This window comes from Rattus norvegicus, chromosome 19, assembly GCF_021556685.1.
Source record: "Rattus norvegicus strain SHRSP/BbbUtx chromosome 19, alternate assembly SHRSP_T2T, whole genome shotgun sequence".
Taxonomy (NCBI): Eukaryota; Metazoa; Chordata; class Mammalia; order Rodentia; family Muridae; genus Rattus; species Rattus norvegicus.
In genome coordinates, this window is record NC_141552.1 from 39,592,521 (window position 1) to 39,610,376 (window position 17,856).

General features: G+C 55.2%; 2 protein-coding genes and 1 pseudogene across 4 annotated transcripts; all 3 read right to left on the reverse strand.

The window, feature by feature from the left end:
* Nucleotides 1-150: 150 nt before the first annotated feature.
* Nucleotides 151-3,452, reverse strand: Ptger1 (prostaglandin E receptor 1). Its single transcript, NM_001278475.1, has 3 exons — nucleotides 3,178-3,452; nucleotides 1,257-2,224; nucleotides 151-831 (listed from the first exon to the last, which is right to left on the reverse strand). Exons 2-3 carry the CDS (start codon nucleotides 2,205-2,207, stop codon nucleotides 565-567), a joined length of 1,218 nt encoding a protein of 405 aa, NP_001265404.1. The 5' UTR covers nucleotides 2,208-2,224; nucleotides 3,178-3,452; the 3' UTR covers nucleotides 151-564.
* A 1,840-nt stretch (nucleotides 3,453-5,292) lies between these two features.
* Nucleotides 5,293-16,895, reverse strand: Gipc1 (GIPC PDZ domain containing family, member 1). 3 transcript variants are annotated; one of them, XM_087595274.1, is made up of 8 exons: nucleotides 16,844-16,895; nucleotides 10,110-10,227; nucleotides 8,783-9,103; nucleotides 7,906-8,091; nucleotides 7,631-7,811; nucleotides 6,883-6,995; nucleotides 6,069-6,150; nucleotides 5,299-5,967 (listed from the first exon to the last, which is right to left on the reverse strand). In XM_087595274.1, the coding sequence occupies exons 3-8, from the start codon at nucleotides 9,068-9,070 to the stop codon at nucleotides 5,816-5,818; spliced, it is 1,002 nt and encodes a 333-aa protein (XP_087451400.1). In that variant the 5' UTR covers nucleotides 9,071-9,103; nucleotides 10,110-10,227; nucleotides 16,844-16,895; the 3' UTR covers nucleotides 5,299-5,815. The 3 variants fall into 3 exon arrangements, with proteins under 3 accessions (NP_445793.1, XP_087451400.1, XP_087451399.1); XM_087595273.1 differs by lacking the exon at nucleotides 10,110-10,227; NM_053341.3 differs by lacking the exons at nucleotides 10,110-10,227; nucleotides 16,844-16,895 and having other exon boundaries at nucleotides 5,293-5,967; nucleotides 8,783-9,108.
* LOC147999400 (U2 spliceosomal RNA) lies at nucleotides 13,275-13,419 on the reverse strand (annotated as a pseudogene).
* Nucleotides 16,896-17,856: the final 961 nt, after the last annotated feature.

Sequence of the window (17,856 nt, forward strand, 5' to 3'; positions counted from 1 at the left end):
TTTCAGCCTCTGTGTGCAATCTGGGATGGGAGTGTGCTTGGAGCAGGTGACAGAGGCAAGGCAGACTCTTGAGGGTAGGACTGATGGGGCTCATTTGAAAGGTCAAGATGGGCATGCAATGGGGCTCAGGGGTGCGTTGGGGCGCATTTGGGGTTTTAAAGCTGTGTGGGTACAAGGTGTTGAGATTCTTGGGAGAGTCAGAGACCAAAATGAACAGAACAGTTGCAAGAGTCTACTGTGGCGACAGAGGTGGGACGTGAATCCAGAACTTTGCTCTACTTGCGGAGATCCCCAATCTTAGAACTAAGGTTGCAGCATTGTGCGCATGCTCTTCAAGCTTCCGGCCTGGGGAATCCCACCTCTGGTGTTTGGAGCATCCCCTGTATCTGTGCCATCTCGTGACCAACGTTCGAACTGTACTCGTCCCCGGTGGTGCCTCTTTCCCCCCAGTGCTGTGACAGTGTTGCGGACCCACAGGATGCAGCACCCTAGGCACACTGAGTTTGAGACTCTATGCCCTTGAACCCTTGAGCCCAGAATGGTTTGGCCTAGCTTTGGGCACATTCACAAGTGGCTGAAGCCACTGTGCCGGGAGCTACGCAGTGAACTGGCCTCCCAGGCACTCTTGGTTAGGCTCAGCTCCGTTGGACCACCCTTGGCACTAACCCTCAGGGGTAGGAGGCGAAGAAGTTGGCGCAGCATAGCCTGGCGCAGCAGGATGTACACCCATGGGTCCAGGATCTGGTTCCACGACGCGAGGCGTACAGCCAGAAAGAGCGGCCGCTGCAGGGAGTTAGAGTTCCAGCCCCCGATGGCCAACACCACCAATACCTGCGAGAGAAGCAGGTGTGAGCCGTGGAGCAGTGGGAGACAAGGGGTGGGGTGGAAGGTCAGGACGGGTGAGCCATGCAGGGCAGAGAATCTGTGAGGGAAGGAGAGTGACTAAGCAAAGGTCCTCAGTGACTGCGGAGAGTGGCTAGAGAAGACCCAGTATCCCAACACACACTGGACTCAAGAAAAGTTAAAAAGCTGGGGAGGAGGAAGGCTATGAATGGATGGAGCAGGAGGGGCGTAGAAAGTGTACTGAAAGGCTTGAGTGGGTGAAACTATTTACAGAGATTCCCAAAGAGAGTGAAAAAGGTAAGGGTTCTGGATAGCAGAGGGGCAGGCTTTTGTCTGCAGGCAGGGTCTTTAGCGGGCAGAGGCCAAGAGGGGGCAGAAAAGAGTTTGGCTTGAGGAGCGACTGCGCCCCTCACCAGCAGGGGGCTCCAGCAGATGCACGAAACCACCATGATGCCCACGAGCTGGCCCACCATTTCCACGTCGTGTGCGTGAACCCTGCGCGCGGAGCCGCCTCCCCGAGAGCTGCGGAGGGCAGCTGTGGTTGAAGTGATGGATGACGCAGACGAGGCGGAGGCCAAGCGGAGTCCACGGGACCCCCAGCGCCGGCGATCATCGGGACCTGCGTTCTCTCGGAAACGTCGAGAGCGACGCCGCCTCCAGCGGGCACGAAGGAGCGCCAGGCCGCTGAGCGTATTACACACTAGTGCGGCAAGGAGCGCAGCCAGGCCAAGGCCGGCGAAGAGGCCCGCAAGCAACGCCTGGCGCCAACCTCCAGGAGGCCCAAGGCTAATGAAACACCAAGTGCCAGGGTACTGTAGCTCGTAGTGACCCACGTGCACTAGTGGCAGCAGCGCCACTGCCAAAGCCATGGCGGCCAGCAGGGCTAGTGCCAGGCGTGCGCGGGCTACGGACACGCGCGCCGCGTGGATCAGCGGCTGCGTGACACCCACGCAGCGCTCCACGGCCATGCCACAGCCAAGCAAAAGTGGGCACAGGCCAAAGAAGACCATGCAGCCGCCCAGGAAATGACAGGCCCCGCCAGCGGGCGCACGTCCTGCAGTATACAGGCGAAGCACCAAGGCGCCCGGGATCACATGGCCTGCTAGGTCGATGGCAAGCAGGCTGGCGACGAACAACAGGAAGGTGGCAGTCGAGCGGCGGCGCCGCAGTCTGCCTGCAACCTGGGCCAGCAGCGCCAGCGCCAGCACGTTGGACACAGCACCCAGCGTCATGGAGAAGATAGGCAGCGCTGGTGATGTGCCGTTACCGCCTGTTGGCAGCACCACAGATGTATTGGGGACCCTGGGTGTTACACACGTTGTTGCCTCATCCACTAGGCTCAGGTTAAGCCCGTAGGGGCTCATATCAGTGGCCAAGAGGGCTGCGTAGATAAAAAGAGGGCACAGTGAGGTAGTGTCCCAACTTTCTGTGCCCAGGGCACCTCCACATGACCTTGGCTGCTCCCTTTCAGATCCCACTTCACCTGTCACTGCCTTCATCTCTTACGCCGGGCTTCACTCTGCCCTCACATCTGCTGGGGGGGCTTGATTGACTTGGCACAGGTCACTGGTATCTGTCCTGATCTCCACCCCACCCCCACCTCCTGGTTTCCACCCATCAGTTTCCTGGTCTGTGGCCCGGTGGACTAGACACTTACTGGCTTCTAATCCCAATCTCAACCCTCATGTCCGCCTGCCCACTGCTCCTTTTCAGAAGTCTCCTTGGCTTGCCCTGGAACCAGCCAGGCTAACCTTAAACTCAAAGACCCGCCTGCCTATGCCTGCTGTGTCTTGGGATTAAAGGCTCACACCACCGTGACCAGCTTTTGTCACCTTTTAACTCTGTCCTTGATGTCCATGTCCCGACACCTCCACCACTATAGTTCATCTCTTCCAATGGCCGTGTGGTACTAACTCAATCTGCAGTTTCATTTCTCCCCAAACAACACACCTCTACACCTTTAGACCCATTCCTGTGCCCCGAGGCCTCTCTGCCTGATCTCTTGTCTCCGAGGTCCTCTCTGTTCCCACAGCCCCCGGCTGCCACGAACCCATCTCTGATCTCTATGGTGCTCTCAGACCCCATGGGTCCACCTCTTTTTCCATAATCCCATCTCTGTTGCCTCCCTGTCTTCATGGCAATCTCTCACCAGTCTGGCATTGCCTCATTCAGATGCCCATCCCACGTCCCTATTTGAACCAGCCTCTGGCTTGTCCTTTCTCTCGTTGAGAGGAGATGGACAGCTTAGGGCTGAGAGCCATAAAACAGCAAGAGAGCAGGATGGCTAGAGTTCTCCTCCTCTGGCTTGCCATCCATCACGTCCCAGCTTCTTACCCAGTGCGCTCAGGATGCAGGGTCCCCATGGCCTGGAACTTGGCTCCTGCTGCCCACTCCAGCTACTCCCTGGCTCCCGGCAGGCCGCTCCCTCTTCCTGGGGCGGCTCCTCGGCTCCGTGCCGCCTCCACCCGCACTCCACTGGCCTCCAGGGGCTGCTCCACCCCATGCATGTCTGCCCTCTGGGGCTGGGAGCCTTGAGTGGGCAAAACCTCTACAGCTGGCAATGGTCAGGGCAACTGGGCCCAGCTCCTTCTCTTCAAGGACTGAAGTTTTCTGAATTGGTTTGGTTTCTGTGACCCCCTCCTCTGAGCGGGACAGGAGCAAACCCCCACACCCTCACCCGGGCCTCTTGCCCGCCTCATTAATAAAGTGGATAAAAATCTAAACACTGGAAAATGTGAGCATCGCCTGGGGCGAGCTGGGAGGGCTATGAACTCCCGTGAGGGGGGCGGGGGTGAGTGTGTGTGTGGTGGGGGGAAGGTGGGGGTTGTCCTCCTTGGGCTTGAGGGTTTGGGAGTTGCCTGTGTGATGGGTGCTAGCAAAGCCTCCTACCCTTGCCTTTATTGTTGTCACAGCTGGGCAGAGGGCAGCCTAGGCCAGGGCAAACAGGGAGTCCTCCTAGGAGAAAGGGAGCTGGTTAAATGGCTCAGGGGAGCCAGGCTATCATCTGCCTTAAGATGTGGAGGGCAATTCGCAGGGTACCTGAGTCTTTCTAACCCTGAACCCATAGCTATGCCTCACCTTTTATCTTGAAAAGGGGCCCATGCAGCCACTGTCAGATCCATCGTAATGGGAAGTAAACACTGGAGAGCACTCACCATTGCGGACTGTAACATCTATTCCCAATACGGACCCTTGAAATTGATGCTTGCCCACACCTCGGCACTGGAGGTAAATCTCACTGGCACTGTAAATCTGTTCCCAGCCCCAGAGCACACCTCCTGATGTAGTCCCCCTCAGACCAATGCCCATGGACCCCAAGAACTTGTCCTGAGACACATAATCACATCTCTAAGGCCTGGCTGGCTGTTTATCCTGAACCCCCACTGAACACACTGAACACAGCTCCCTGAAACTCAGAGGACCCAAGGCTCACCCACAATACTCACAGCTCTGGCTCGCCCTGGCCACCAACCATCCACTACACATGGCTCCACCCAACAAAGCCACACAATCCCAGCTGCGCCCAGCAGACATGCAAGACCCCAGCACGGGGCTTGGGGTACAGTTCAGTGACGGAGTGCATCCTGAGCATGTGTGAAGCCATGGGTTCCACAATCAGCAATGAAAACGGGCCTGAGATCAGGTGTGGCAAATGACCGCTGGCAAGTAGCCACCTGCAGGGCTCTGTCCCATATCCAGGATACTCATCTCTGCCTGGTACCAGCGAGCCAGCCCCACTCAGCCTTCCTGCAGCACCGCTGCTAGGCTCACCCCCAAACATTCCTACCGGGTGCTAGAGAGATCTCTGGCCTGGCTCCCCTTTTTCCAATTGCCTTCCTTCTCCCAAAGTCTGGCCAGGGTCCCACCCCACCCTTTCCTTGATCTCCCTAAATCCTAGGATAAAAATGGTCTGTCAAAACAAGCTTGGCAGGTTTATGTCTCTGTGAAGCACTGTGCCCCAAGTACAACCGGGCACAACCTGGGTGCTGTAACAGCGCAACAGGCTTTGCTGCCACAGAGGGGTTAGGTGTAGCCTTCTCACACAATAGGAGCATATGTGAGGCCTTGGTGAGTGGGGACCAGGTCTGAACCCCAAGCTAGCCAGAAACTTCAGCACTGCCTGGAAGCTTGATGGCCTCCAGCCAGGGGGAGGGGGCGGTGGGGCAGCCAACTCCTAATTCAATTTGGAATCCAGGATAGATTTCAGCTGCTGCATTCTTCCCCTGGCCACCCCTCCTGCCCCAGAGTCAAACAGCTCCCACAGTAAAATCTCTATATCCAAGGGCGTGTGTGTTGATACAAAAGCCACTGCCTCCTTCACCCCCACCCCCCACCACTGACTAAGGGAGAAGGAACCAGGGTTAACAACCTCCACTCAAATGGGAGGTAACAGAACCCAACTGAGGAGCTCCTGTCAGGTGGGAGAAGCTGAAGGGAGGCAGGAAGAACTGGGAGTGGTGATGCACACCTTTATTCCCAGCACTGTGAATGCAGATGCAGGTGGATCTCTGTGAGTTCAAGGCCAGCCTGGTTTACAGAAGGAGTTCCAGGACAGCCAGAGCTACATAGTGACTTTGTCTTGAAAAAAACAAAGCAAAAAAAGTAAAGTAGGGAGGTCATGACCCCGAAGAGAGCTGAGGCCAGGGGGACAGAAGGGGCAGTTGCCAGCTGATAGTGGGAAGTGTTGGGGATAGAGGTGGCTGGCTGCCTAGTGTGTTGGTCCCTCCCCATGCGCTTACTCTATTGAGGTAGGTGGGGAACCCGGCAGGGGTTGGCCGGGGACCCCAACCAGGCTGGGCACCGTGGCGGTACTGATTGGAGCGGGGCCTGGACCACAGGGCACTTGCAGCCTGTGCCATCCCCAGGCTGCGGAGTTACAGCCTAAGCTGTCAGCCCAGGTCTTGGCTGTGGTTTCTGGAAACCCCAGCTGGGCAAAGCCAGGTTATCTCAAGGTCCAGGTTCAGTCCCAGTCTTAGTAGCGGCCAACCTTGGCATCCCCGATGGCTCCCCAGACATCAAAGACGAATTCATCTGGGAATGCGAAGTCACCGAGCCGTTCATCCAGAGCTTCTGCCAGTTCGTCTGGGTTCCTTTTGTCTTTCCCCAGCTCCACCATCGTGGCAGCTGTCAGGGAGGAGAAAGACGGAGGCACGATGTAGCTCAACTCCGCCTGGGTGGGACCTGGAAGCCTGCTCCCACCTTCCAGGCACGGGTGCCCCACTCACCCAGCTCTGTGTCTCTGATCCCCATGTAGCTCTCTAGCAAGTCATCCACCTTTTCAATGGCCTTTTCCTCAAAAGCTGACGGCTGTAGAGGGTGGGGACAAGACAGTACAGTAATGTCAACAGATGTCAGTGCTGGGGACAGCATGCAGGCATCAGCTCCAGTGGTGAGCTGCATGCACCCACTGGTGTGGCTGCCGCTGTTACTTATTTAATGTAGAGGATCCTTTTGTCTGCACATATCTGTGTGTCCTATGTGTCTGCCTGGTGTCTGTGGAGGTCAGAAGAGAACACTGGACCTCTGGACTGGAGTTAAGAGATGGCCACCCGTCATGGGCACTTGGAACTGACCTGTGTGGTCTGCAAGAGCCACACCTCCTATAAACTGCTAAGCCCATCTCTTCAGTCCCAACATCCAGAAATTACCATTCTCATACCCAGACATATTCTAAGTTGCCCAAACTGGCTTTGAACACTTAACTCCTATCCAGTAGCCTGGAGAGGATTATGGGTACGTATCTACACTGGGCTGCCTTTCATCTATTTTCATATAAGAACCTGGTGACAAGGTCTTACGGTTTGAGCGAATGTGAAATCCTCCTGCCAGAAATTCCGTGCTGGCAGCCCTTTTTGTTTACATCGCTAATGTCTGCTCTGACAAGAAGTCACTGAACCTACTGGACAGGGAGGAGACCCCAGGCTGCCCGATGGACCACCGTAGGTCCCAGAGCTGGTAAGAGTAGGCTTAGGCAGAGAGAGGTGTCCTGAGCCTTTCACATAATTAGAATGGTGTCACCGGCCCGGGGGGCTCACTCACCAGATCCTCCACTGTGGCAGGGCCCCGGGATCGGAGCCGGAGGGTCCCTCGGCCAGTGCCCAGTTGTGGGCCTGAGCCAGGGTGACCACCTGATGAACGCTGGCTGATCATATCTGTAGAAGGCAAAGGTAGTGGGGAAAATCAGCCCACGGTAACACAGTACGCAGGCTTCACACAACCACCTCCCACCACCTTCAAAGTTCTGCAGGCTCCTTGGGTAGGGACTGGGTTCCAGCAAGGCAGGACTTTGCATGGATGGTGAGGGGCAGCTAGGGGCCAGACATAAAAGCAGCTGGAGAGAGAATGGAAGGTAGCTTCTATTTGAAGGAGTGAGGGTTGAGAAGGGTGAGTGTAACTGCTGAGTCTCAGATAAGCCCTTTCTACCCACATCAGGGGTGCCTCAGGCCCATTCCTGAGAGTTAGTGAAGCCAGGTAGAAACGGGGGGGGGGGGGGCGCCGGGCACAGGAGCCATACAAGGCAGCCAAGCCTCACTTCTCCAGGCTGAGGGGGCTGGCCAGGGTTGGGGGCACTCGGCTGGGCTAATGGCTCCTGGAAGTCGGGTGTGGGGGCGACTTCCTTCTGGCTGGGCTGTCAGCCAGCACTCAGTTCTAGGGTAGGGTGGGGCTGCCCCCACTCTGCACTGCAGGCTTGAGTGCCACCTGCTGGTGGTTCCCAGGACTACAATCTGTATTTCTTAAGAGCTCAAGGTCAGCCCGGTGGGTGGTCCAGGTTGCAAGAATGGCTCACCAAACGCCTTCCGAGGTTCGGTGAGTTTGAGGGTGAAGGTGCGGCCTCGGGGCAGCTCTTTGAGGAGCCTGGCAACCTCATAATGCCGACAGCCCAGCAGGCTCTGCCCGTTGATGGCTTCAATCATGTCACCCACGCTGATGAGCTGGATGTGGTCAATCACACTGCCTTCCTTGATGCGCTGTGGAGGGGCAGGCATCAACCCTGGAAGCTCCACTCTAGGTCCCATTAAAGACCCTGGCCACTGACTAAGGGTGTGCCACCCACCCGGGCACCTTAATGAAGGCATAGCCGGCCCCGTTGTCGGTGATGGTGAGCCCCAGAGCATCCTCAGACTTGAATACTTCCACCTCTTTGCGCTGCCCCTTGACATGGGCAAAGATGAAGTCCTCCAGCCCGATCTGGCCCCCCAGCAGCTTGTCCATATCCACTTTATGGGTGTTGAGGGTACAGAACATCACCTGCAGAGGTGGGGCAAGATGCTCATCCTTCCTCCCTGGGTCCCCTATCCCAGGGACTGGTAACACCCAAAGCCAAGGAGAGGTCCACTGGCACATCAAATGCTATGAGCAGGATTTCTGTCCTGGTAAAAGCTCAAGAGCTAGCTTGACATACAGAGATCACTCGATACTTACTGAGGGGTGAAGGGGGTCTAGACTCCCACCCAGCCTTCCTACCCATCTCCACTTGAATCTCAGTCCCACTGTTGCCCTCCCAGTGGCTTCTCAGCTTCTAGCTTGGAGTCATGCCTCCAGGGCACCCTGGAGAAATAGAAGCTGCTCCTAACACCCTCCCTCCCCCTCTTGAGGTCCCACAGTATTTGGGGCACAAGCTTCCCAATGCCTTGGAAACCCAGCTGCCACCTGTGGCTGTCATCCTCCAGGACACAGGCTACTTCAGACCTGATGGGAAATCAGTATCTGCAGACCCACAATTTACTAGATTACGAGCCTCGTAAGGCCCGTTGGGAAACCCCCCCCATACCTACTAGGGTACAAGTCTCTCAAGGCCTCATAGGAACTCAGTATCCTCCTGTAGCCACGCCTCCTAGGTTCAGGGGCTGCTGGCCAGCAAGGAACACGAGCCCCAGCTCACAGGAATACATGCCCAGGCCTGTGGCTTGCTCTTAAGGGACCGTGGTCCCACTGGTACCTCAGCAGCCGGTAGTCGGAAGGCCTCAGCGATCTTGCCGTACAGCTCCTTGACATTAGTGAAGCCCTCGATGCGGCCCGTGGGGCTGCCGTGGGCCAGCTGGGTATGGAACACGAGGCGAGGCCGGAGGGAAGCAGGAGGTGGGGGCAAACCCATCTGGGATTCCCCTGCTCCACTTCCACCCAGGGGCCCGGGCTCCCCGACGCCCAGCCCACTCCGGCTTGGCTCCGCCTCCTCATTTTCCACCAGAGGTGGTGCTTTTTTCCTTCGCCCCAGTCCCAGTGGCATGAGCAGCCAGAAGTGGGGACTTGGCCGGGAGACCTGCGAAAGGGAATCGGGCTTCACTCTCTGAGTACCAGCCTTGGGTGCCATCCATCACCACCACATGGTATCGACATCAACCAACATGGTTCTATTTTGCGAAGCAATGTTTCTTAACCCAGGGGCCTGGTGCTAGTCAAGTGCTCCACCACCGAACCCCACCGTGTCTGATCACGTGACTCAGGCTCCCAAGCACAGGGAGCCAGGACACCTCCAGCACATTGCGGCCTATATAACGTTGTGTTGCGTTTGCGTTCTGCTGAGGCTTTCATCGCCCCTGCTTGGCTGGCGCTTGTCCACAGAGCTGCAGCTCCTCCCGTACAGTGGAATCTGCTGTACACATTTAAAGCTATGCAAACTCTTCTTCCGCTGTATTGTCTGAAGAGTAACAACACAAGATTCTGTCCATGGTCAGCATAGGTACAAGGCTCTCTCCGAATCGGCCATTTTGGCCTTGTGCATGTGGACCCAAGCTACAAGTCTAGACTGCCTCTTACTTTTTAGTGTGAGGCAGTTATCTCTCAGTTGCTCAGCTGTCCTTGAACTTGCAATCCTCCTGCTTCAGACTGCAGAGTGGATGGGATTACAGGGAAATAGCAGGACATCTGCCTCACCCAAGTATTTTCTGTATACAGTGGATTCAATCTGGGCACCCAGAGCTGATGTGAACGAAGAGAGGTGACTCCAGATAGCTCCGATGCTGGGGTGCAGCTCAGTGGTGGAGCACGTGCTAATGAGGACCCGGTCTCATCCCAGCATCAGAATGAAGCCTCGCACTGCACAGTAATAATCCCCACAGAGATACCCATTACAACCCCACACCCGCTGCTCTGTGACCTCGTTCAATTCTCCTTCTGGATGAGGCATGAGGCCGTTGGTGCATCCTGCCCTGACCACACCCACTGGAGCAGACAACTGAAGGGAAGATAAAATGCTGGATGGCCCTTTACTTTCCATTTCTCTGAGAAGGCTCTCACTCTGTCGTCCAGGCTGGCCTAGAACTCACCAACTCTACCTCTGTTCATCTTGCAGTGTTGGAGCAGATGGAAACCACCAGACACAGTGTCTTTTCATTTTCTATCAGTTGCAGTCATTAATGCTCTGTGCAAAACCCAAGTTTGGGTCTGGTTTATGTAAAAGAAAAAAACAAACAAACAAACAAACAAAAAACCATGAGGAAAGATGCCCTTGTAAGAGCATCTTACAGAGCTGGAGAGAGAAGGACCCCCAAGGCTCAAAGCCCACCTAGCCTACCTAGTGAGCTCAGGCCAGTGAGAAATCCTGTCTCAAAACGCAAGGTGGAGGGCTGGCAAGATGGCCATCACCCCTGCAGGCCTGAGTTTAATCACCTGGGCCCAATGAAGGGAGAGTGCGCACTCTTGCAAGCTGTCGTCTGACCTTTACATGTGCACTGGGCTATGTGTACTTACACACAAACAAACACGTATGTACACAAGCAAATGCAGTAGTAAACAGCACCCCAAAGTGGACAGCTCCCGAGGCATGAGACCTGAGGCTATCCTCCAGCCAGCTTCCACACACATCTGACGCGCACATATACCACACACACAGGAAACAAAACTCTTCTGAGTCTCTCCCTCACAGCACAGAGTGCATGGTCCCTGCCACGCCCCTTGGGACAGGGCTGGCAGATGACTGGTTCTGCCAATGAGTTGTGGCAGGAAGAGGCGGGCGATGCATCCTCATGGAAACTTAGTTACCGGGGTGAAATCCTCAGAGCAGTACTGCCCCTAGACAAGCAATGGCTGGCCTGTGGCAATGTTGGGCTGCATGGGTCTTTAGGAACTGAAGTTGTGGTGGTCTGAAAGAGAGTGCCTCAAGCCTCATATTTGAATGCCTGGTTCCTGCCATTAGACAGTGGGTCTTGAGGTGTCAAACACTCACTCCAGGCCCGGTCAGTCAATCAGTCAGTCTGTCTGTCTCTGCTTGATGCCTCTGACTAAAGTGTAAGCTCTCAGCTGCTGCTTGCCACAGCAAATCTCAGTACTTGGAAGGTAGAGGAGGCAGAGCTGTACTGTCAAGGCCCACCTGGCCTTCTCTAGTTCCAAGCCAGCCAGCGCTACAGAGAGAAATCCTGTCCCCAGCCTCCAGCACCCACCAAGAGTGTGGACCACTTTGTTTATTCGCATTTAGTGTGCGTGTGGTACACGCCCACTGTGTGTGAGTGTGTGCTCCTGTGCTCACAGATGCCAAAGGAAGGGAATGTCGTCCCCAATCGCTCTCCACCTCGGTCCTTAGAGAAGGGCCTCTGGATGGATGACCCCGCCCCCCCCGCCCCCGCCTTTGGCTAGTCTGGCAGCGCCCCCCCCCCCCCCCCCCCCGCCCCTGGCAATGCAGGTGCCTGGATCAGCCTGGTCCTCGCCCTGAAGCAGCAGCGCCTGTCTGAGCCACTTCTCCGCTCCTTTTATTTCTTTTCTCTCTCCCCCTCTCTAGCAAAGAACATTTTTAGGGGGCGATACTTACTATTTATATCCATGCGCTGATTTATAATTAATTAGTTTTTAAGGACAGGGTTTCTCTGTGCAGCCCTGGCTGTCCTGGAACTTACTCGGTAGACCAGGCTGGCCTCGGACTCACAGAGATCCTCCTACCTCTGCCTCCCGAGCACTGGGGTTGAAGGTGTGTTTAATCCCCCTCCCTGGCTTCACTACATACGAAGCACATAGCACATCTTTGAAAGGTGTGGTTGGAGTAGAGGGAAGGAGGGAGAGAGGCAGGGAAGAGAAAGGGCGTTGAGAGAAGGTGGCACTTTTCTTCTCTTGTAGTGCAGGGATGGGACCGGGGCTCCTGTACTTCATGGACCACACCCATACCCTGATTTCATTTTCGAGTCCCTTGTCCAAAGCAAAAAACCAACCGACCAACCAACCAACCAAAAAGTCACAAGTCACAAGGGTGCCTCATTTGCAATTCCCTGAGGAAGTTCCTTGGCCTTGACTCCTATCTTCAGAGACGTTTCACCTTCTCCTCACCCCACCCCCCATACAGCCCAGGCTGGCTTGCTGTATAGCCAAGGTTGACCTTGAACTTGTAATCCCCCTGCCTCATCCTCCTGAGTGCTGGGAACACAGGTGTACCCCACACCTGGTTAGAGTCATCTCTTCATTATTTTGAGGCAGTCACACTAAGTAGCACAGGCTTGCCCTGACTTCCGGATCCTCCTCCTCAGCTTCCATATAAAGCTCAACATCCTGGTACTAGGAACGACCAGTGCTTTGCGGAGCCTGAGGGGCCGTCCCAGGTAGAAGGGCACCCCGTTGGCTGGATCACTTCCTCCACGAGGGTTCCTTACTCAAGCCATGCATTCTTCTGACTCTGGCGCTCGCTCTACTCCCATCCACTCGCCTACACTACAAGTGGCCTCTGTGTCTTCAGGCTTCCTTTTACCCCCCAGTTTCCTGTCAAGTCAGCTAGTCAGAATGACCCTATAAACACTCTGGTCACTTCCTTCTCTGCTCTGATCGCCCCAGGCATCCCACTGTCCTTTATGCCCCTTCAGCCTGCTCTTCCTTAGCTCCCTCCCTGCAGCCACTGGGGCCTCTAACATGCTTCTCAGTTGGTCAGGCCAGAGCGAGCTGCCCAAGTCTAGGTAGTGGCTGCTCGCTCTGCTGCCCGGCTCTCTCCCCCACCCTACGGCTGGGATGGGTATTTCATGTCTTTGCCTGCTGCTGAGGGAGACCTGTGTCACTCGTGCCTACCCCTCATTATGTGGAACACTGGCTGGCAGCCACAGACACAGCACTGGTGGACGAATGAGTGCCCTGTGTAGCCATTTCCCCAGATCACACGCCCCGCTTGTGACCTTCATCCTGCTCCCAGCACAGTAGCCAGCAGGGGGCGCTGTTTGACAGTGCCTGACAGGGAGGCACTGCTGAATTCTCCAGGCTTTTGGGATAACCAATGGTACCCAACACCTTTTTGTACATTTTTAATGCTCTTGATTGGCTTTTTAGTGAATTGCCTGTTAATTCCTTTTGTTTGGTTTTTGAGACAGGGTTTCTCTGTGTACGCTGTTCTGGGACTCACTCATGTAGGTCAGGCATGCACGACCATCCGTCTTCTTTTTCATCAACCTAAGTCTTTTGTTTACATTATTCTGCTGGATGTGTGTGTGTGTGTGTGTGTGTGTGTGTGTGTGTGTGTGTGTGTGTGTGTGTCTGACTGTAGGTGCTGCAAAGGCCAGACAGCTCCATAGCTAGATCCCTAAATATAGAGTTAGAAGTAGCTGAGGCCGCCCACCATGGGTGCTGGGAAGGAAACTACACTTGATCTTAGCCAAAAGGCCGAGAAGCGATGGGAAACTCAGGTCCTCTAGAAGAGCAGCAAGCATTGTCAACTGCTGGGCCATGTCTCCAGCCCCTACAGGGCTCATTCATGGATGTGTGGGCACATTCGGAGGTTATTAGGTCAACCTTGGGTATCGGTCTCCAAGAGTCACTACTTTGCTTAAAATTTTTACTGAAGCTGGCCAGATGGTTCAATGGTTAATGCCTACTCTTCCAAAGGACCTGGGTTCAAACCTCGGCATCTACGTGGCCTCATCATAACTGCTTCTAACTCCAGCTTCAGGGAGGATCTGATGCCCTCTTGAGTGCGCAGACATGCATGCAGGTGACACATCCACACACATAAGAAAATGGTGACTTTGACACTAGGCTGGTTAACACAGCAAGTTCTCGGACAACCAGAACTATGTAGTGAGACCCTGTCTCAAAACCAATCAAAAATAAAAACCACACCGTGTGCACGTGTTGCCACAGTGGGTGTGCAGAGACTGTAGGAATCAGTTCTTTCCTTCTACCATGTGGGTCCCAAGGATCGAACTCAGGTCCCAGGCTAGGCAGCAGGAGCCTTTACTGTGCTGAGCCATCTCTCCAGTGTGCCCACTCTATTTATACTGCGAGCTTAACTCAGGGTCTCCCATATGCCAGGCAAGGGCTCTACCACTAATTTACAGCCCCTATCCCCAGCCCTACTTTGTCTTTTTGAAGCAGGGTCTCTCCTGGGACGGAGTTCTCCAGTTGGCCAATGAGCCCCACGGGTTGTCCTCTTTATGTCCCCAGAGCTGGGTACCAACAGCAAGCCACCATGCCTGGCACTTCCACATGGGTCTGTCAAATTCGGCTGGCCCAGTAAGTAATGTACCATGTCAGCTACCTCCTGGGTCTCCATGGCCCCTGCATGGCTTTGTTCTGAGGAAAATGAGTGACTCGTAAGTTAGAACTGAAGACCCTGAGGTGTGGTATGGTGGCCTGGATTCAAGTCCCTCCTTTGTCACTTAACAGCGGCACAGACAAGGCCAAGCTGCTTTACTTCATGAGGCCCCAGTCTCTGCATCTGAAAAATTGGCAGAATTCACATTTCTCGGGGTCCCTGTGGGACCCAAAGACTATGCTGCATGCAGGCTGTCCAGTGCTTTAGCTCATCGCTTCTGGAAACATTATTTGCAAGTGATGGAAACAGAAGCTAGCGCGTTTTATCTGCCCGTCCACCTGCACGTGCATGCGCGCGCGCACACACACACACACACACACACACACACACACACACACACACACACACACAGAGCACTCTACCGCTGAGCCACACTCCCTCCTCTACCCTGCACTGATTCTGGGTGTGGGGGCAGGGGAGCTGTGTACTGTTGAGCCACGCACCCCTCTACTCCTCACTGACCAATTCTGGGCAGGGGCTGTACAGCTGAGCCACGGTCCCAGAACCTTACATCCTCCCTTCCCTGGCCCAGGACCACCCCAGTTCCTATGTCTGGCAAGGCCTTTTCCAGAATTCTCCAGGCAGCCTCCTTGCCGGAGCCCACTGGAGCAGCTCCCATGGTCTACAGGACATAGGCCTATGAACTTATTTATAAGCTACCCTGATGACAGCTCTCATCTTCCAACCTCCCGGCTGTTATTTATCGGTGTCTGTGCACCGCTTGTGTGCTTGAACCATGTGGGTGCTGGGTATCAAAAGTCCCAGCAAGTGTCTACCTTAGAATCCGACCTGACAAAGGGATCCCACAGTATAGAGGGAAAACTCAAAAAAAAAAAAAAAAAAAAAGAAAGAAAGAAGAAAGAAAGAAAGAAGAAAGAAAGTGTCCTGTATACTAGGCACAGCAAACTCCTGTGAATCACACCTCTAGCTTTGTTCCTTGTGTCAGCTATAGGACACTGCTCTGCCCGGGGTGGGTGGGTGGGTGTGTGTGTGTGTGTGTGTGTGTGTGTCCTCCGCACTGCAAAAGCTATACTGTTCCAGGACCCTTATGCCCAGTGATGCTGAGGCCACTACAGCACTTATGAGGATCTGCAATGGCTGCCCGTTAACTGGTTGCCTATTCCCCACTAGAATACAGGAAATTCTGTCCTGCATTTGGAGTCCTCTAAGCGAAATATGCTGCCAGGCACAATAGCTGTTCAGTATTGGTAGGTGATGGGTGTGTAGTTCAGATGCAAGGCACCTGCCTGCCTAACCTGTGAAACCTTGAGTTCCACGAGGGCTGAATTGTAGAATGTAATGTCATACATTCCCGACTGCCTGTGGCCCAAACAAACCCCCACAACATGACCGCTTGAGAGCTAAGTGTGAGCACCTCTCCAGTCTGTCTGCAAGTTGCTGAAGGGAAGTGGGTTGGATGGATTTCCGGAGTCCAGCACTCTCATCCCAAAAAGGGCCTGAAACTCAGCAACCCTACAGTCACAGTAAAGCCAAGTGGGGGGAGCAGGAAGCAGGGAAAGGGGTTGTTCCTGGGGCTCAGATAACGCCTAGCTTAGGGGACATCACACCTGCTCCCTGGTCGGTAGTCCCTCCCTGCTAACCCCCAGCACAGTATTGCTTCGGAGAGGAGGGCAGGAGGCCTCTGATTCATTCTTGAAAAACCGGATCCTGAAGGTTTCATCTCTCCAGTGTTTCCGGGGCGGGGGCAGAGGGGCAGGAATGCACAGCTTGACTGGTCTTGGCCTCGGTAGCCTGTCTCCCCAGACACCAAGCCTCTATACTTCCAGTCACTCCTCTTCACAGAGAAGAGTGGACAGGGTGGGTGGAAAGGAAACGGGGTTAAGCGACCCGTGGTGTTTGGGCCTTCCCTCTTCAGTTCAGAGAAGGACCGCGAGGGCTACTTGGAAGCTGTCCAGTGACCCGTGGGCGACAGGAGAAAAGCAAAACCCAGCAAGCAGGTGCGGCTCCTTAGTGAATATAGGGACAGCAGTGGGCGATGAGTCCAGGGGCTGGCTAGGGACACCTGATCTCTGGAACTAGTTTCTGGACTCAAAGGATAAGGGTCCCTAAGCCCCATGAGCTACTTACGAGCTGTGTGACCTTGGGTAAATTACTCCACCTCTCTGGCACTGGTGCCTCACTTCTAAAACAAGTTAACAACCCCTCCCAGGAGGGTGTTTTGATTCAACGCTGTGCACCGTAAGTGCCGGACGAGGAAACGCTGGTCCGGGTTAGGGAAGGGGAGGCATCAAACTAGTACAGCTGTTGTTACTGTTATCCGGACCTGGGTGGTCTCCGTGTCCCCGCGGCTTTGGGAGAAGGCCTGGGAGCGGACGGGAACACGGACCCACCACCAACAGGGAGCGTCCAGGGAGCAGAGAGCAGGGGCAGACCGGAGGCCGGGCAGCGGGGAGGGGTCCGTGTTTGGGGTCCCGACGCGGCCAGCTCCACCCCACCGCACGGCTCCACGCCCCGGAGGCCGCCCCCCGGGCGGAGGACACTCACCTGCGCCGCCGCCACCCCGTGCGCCCTGCTCGGTCCTCTCGAAACTCCGCCCGGCTTCTCCCTGGGCCTCCGGCACTTGGGCGGGGCCGGCGTCCCGAGCGGACTAATCAGCGGCGGCCGTGCACACTCATGTCCAATGAGCGCCTCCGGTCGGAACGCTCTGGAGGGATCCCTCCGCCGTACCTCGGACTCCCCCCATCGTGCGAGCAGTGGTCCAACCTTACTCGCTCTAAATGACGGAGGGCTGAACCATTGTGGGGTTGCACGGGTGGGCGGGCGGGTGGACTGGGCGGGGAGCTGGCAGTGAGAGTCAGATGACGGGGTTTGGAGGACCGAGCTCTGTACCCAGGAAAGCGCGCTTTTTGAGAGGTCAGGGAGAGGCCGGAGGGCAACCTCAAGCCTCGCTTCCCTCTCAGAAAGATGCTTTGATTCCAGGGGGTGGACCACAGTGAATAGGGAGGGTCCCGCGTGTCTCTGCCTCTTCCACTCTATACAATAGACAAAGGCGATCGCGCATTCATTCAGTCTTTCAATATTTAAGTGCCTCTGCCTGGTACCAGGCTCGGTCCTGTCTCTACAGACACAAGGACTGAGTATACACAGTGTCAAATACAGGGTGCGCAAAGGCTACGAAGATGGACAGGGAGCTCCAGAGCACTTCCGCAAGCAAAATCGTGTAAGAAGACCCCATGGAACATATCAGAACAGTAGAACACTCGACTTGTCAGTGTACTGTGCGGAATCAAAGCTGACCAACCAGTCCAGGTTTCTACCCTCAGGGAGGATGGACTCTTTTTCGCCACCTTCTTTTTCGTTCTTCTAGGTGCTCTAAGGTTGAATCAAGGCCCACTTTCTCCTCCTCTTGGAGGATCAGCTATTGGGTATTGTGCATGCTGGTCAAGTGCTCAAGGTTGAGCCACTGTCACTGGTGGATGCTGACAATCTACCTCCAAGCCACGTCTCCTGCTTCCCTTTAATGGTTTATCTCCAACTAACTCTGAGTTTACTGTGCA

Excerpts from the sequence above, each read along its gene's own strand:
- Ptger1 (NM_001278475.1), bottom strand. The coding sequence starts at position 2,207 with ATGAGCCCCTACGGGCTTAACCTGAGCCTAGTGGATGAGGCAACAACG. Across the intron at positions 832-1,256 it reads TCTGCTGGAGCCCCCTGCTG|GTATTGGTGGTGTTGGCCAT; the intron begins GTGAGGGGCGCA and ends CTTCTCTCGCAG.
- Gipc1 (NM_053341.3), bottom strand. The coding sequence starts at position 9,070 with ATGCCACTGGGACTGGGGCGAAGGAAAAAAGCACCACCTCTGGTGGAA. Across the intron at positions 8,092-8,782 it reads TCCGACTACCGGCTGCTGAG|GTGATGTTCTGTACCCTCAA; the intron begins GTACCAGTGGGA and ends CCACCTCTGCAG. Across the intron at positions 7,812-7,905 it reads CCGGCTATGCCTTCATTAAG|CGCATCAAGGAAGGCAGTGT; the intron begins GTGCCCGGGTGG and ends GCCCCTCCACAG.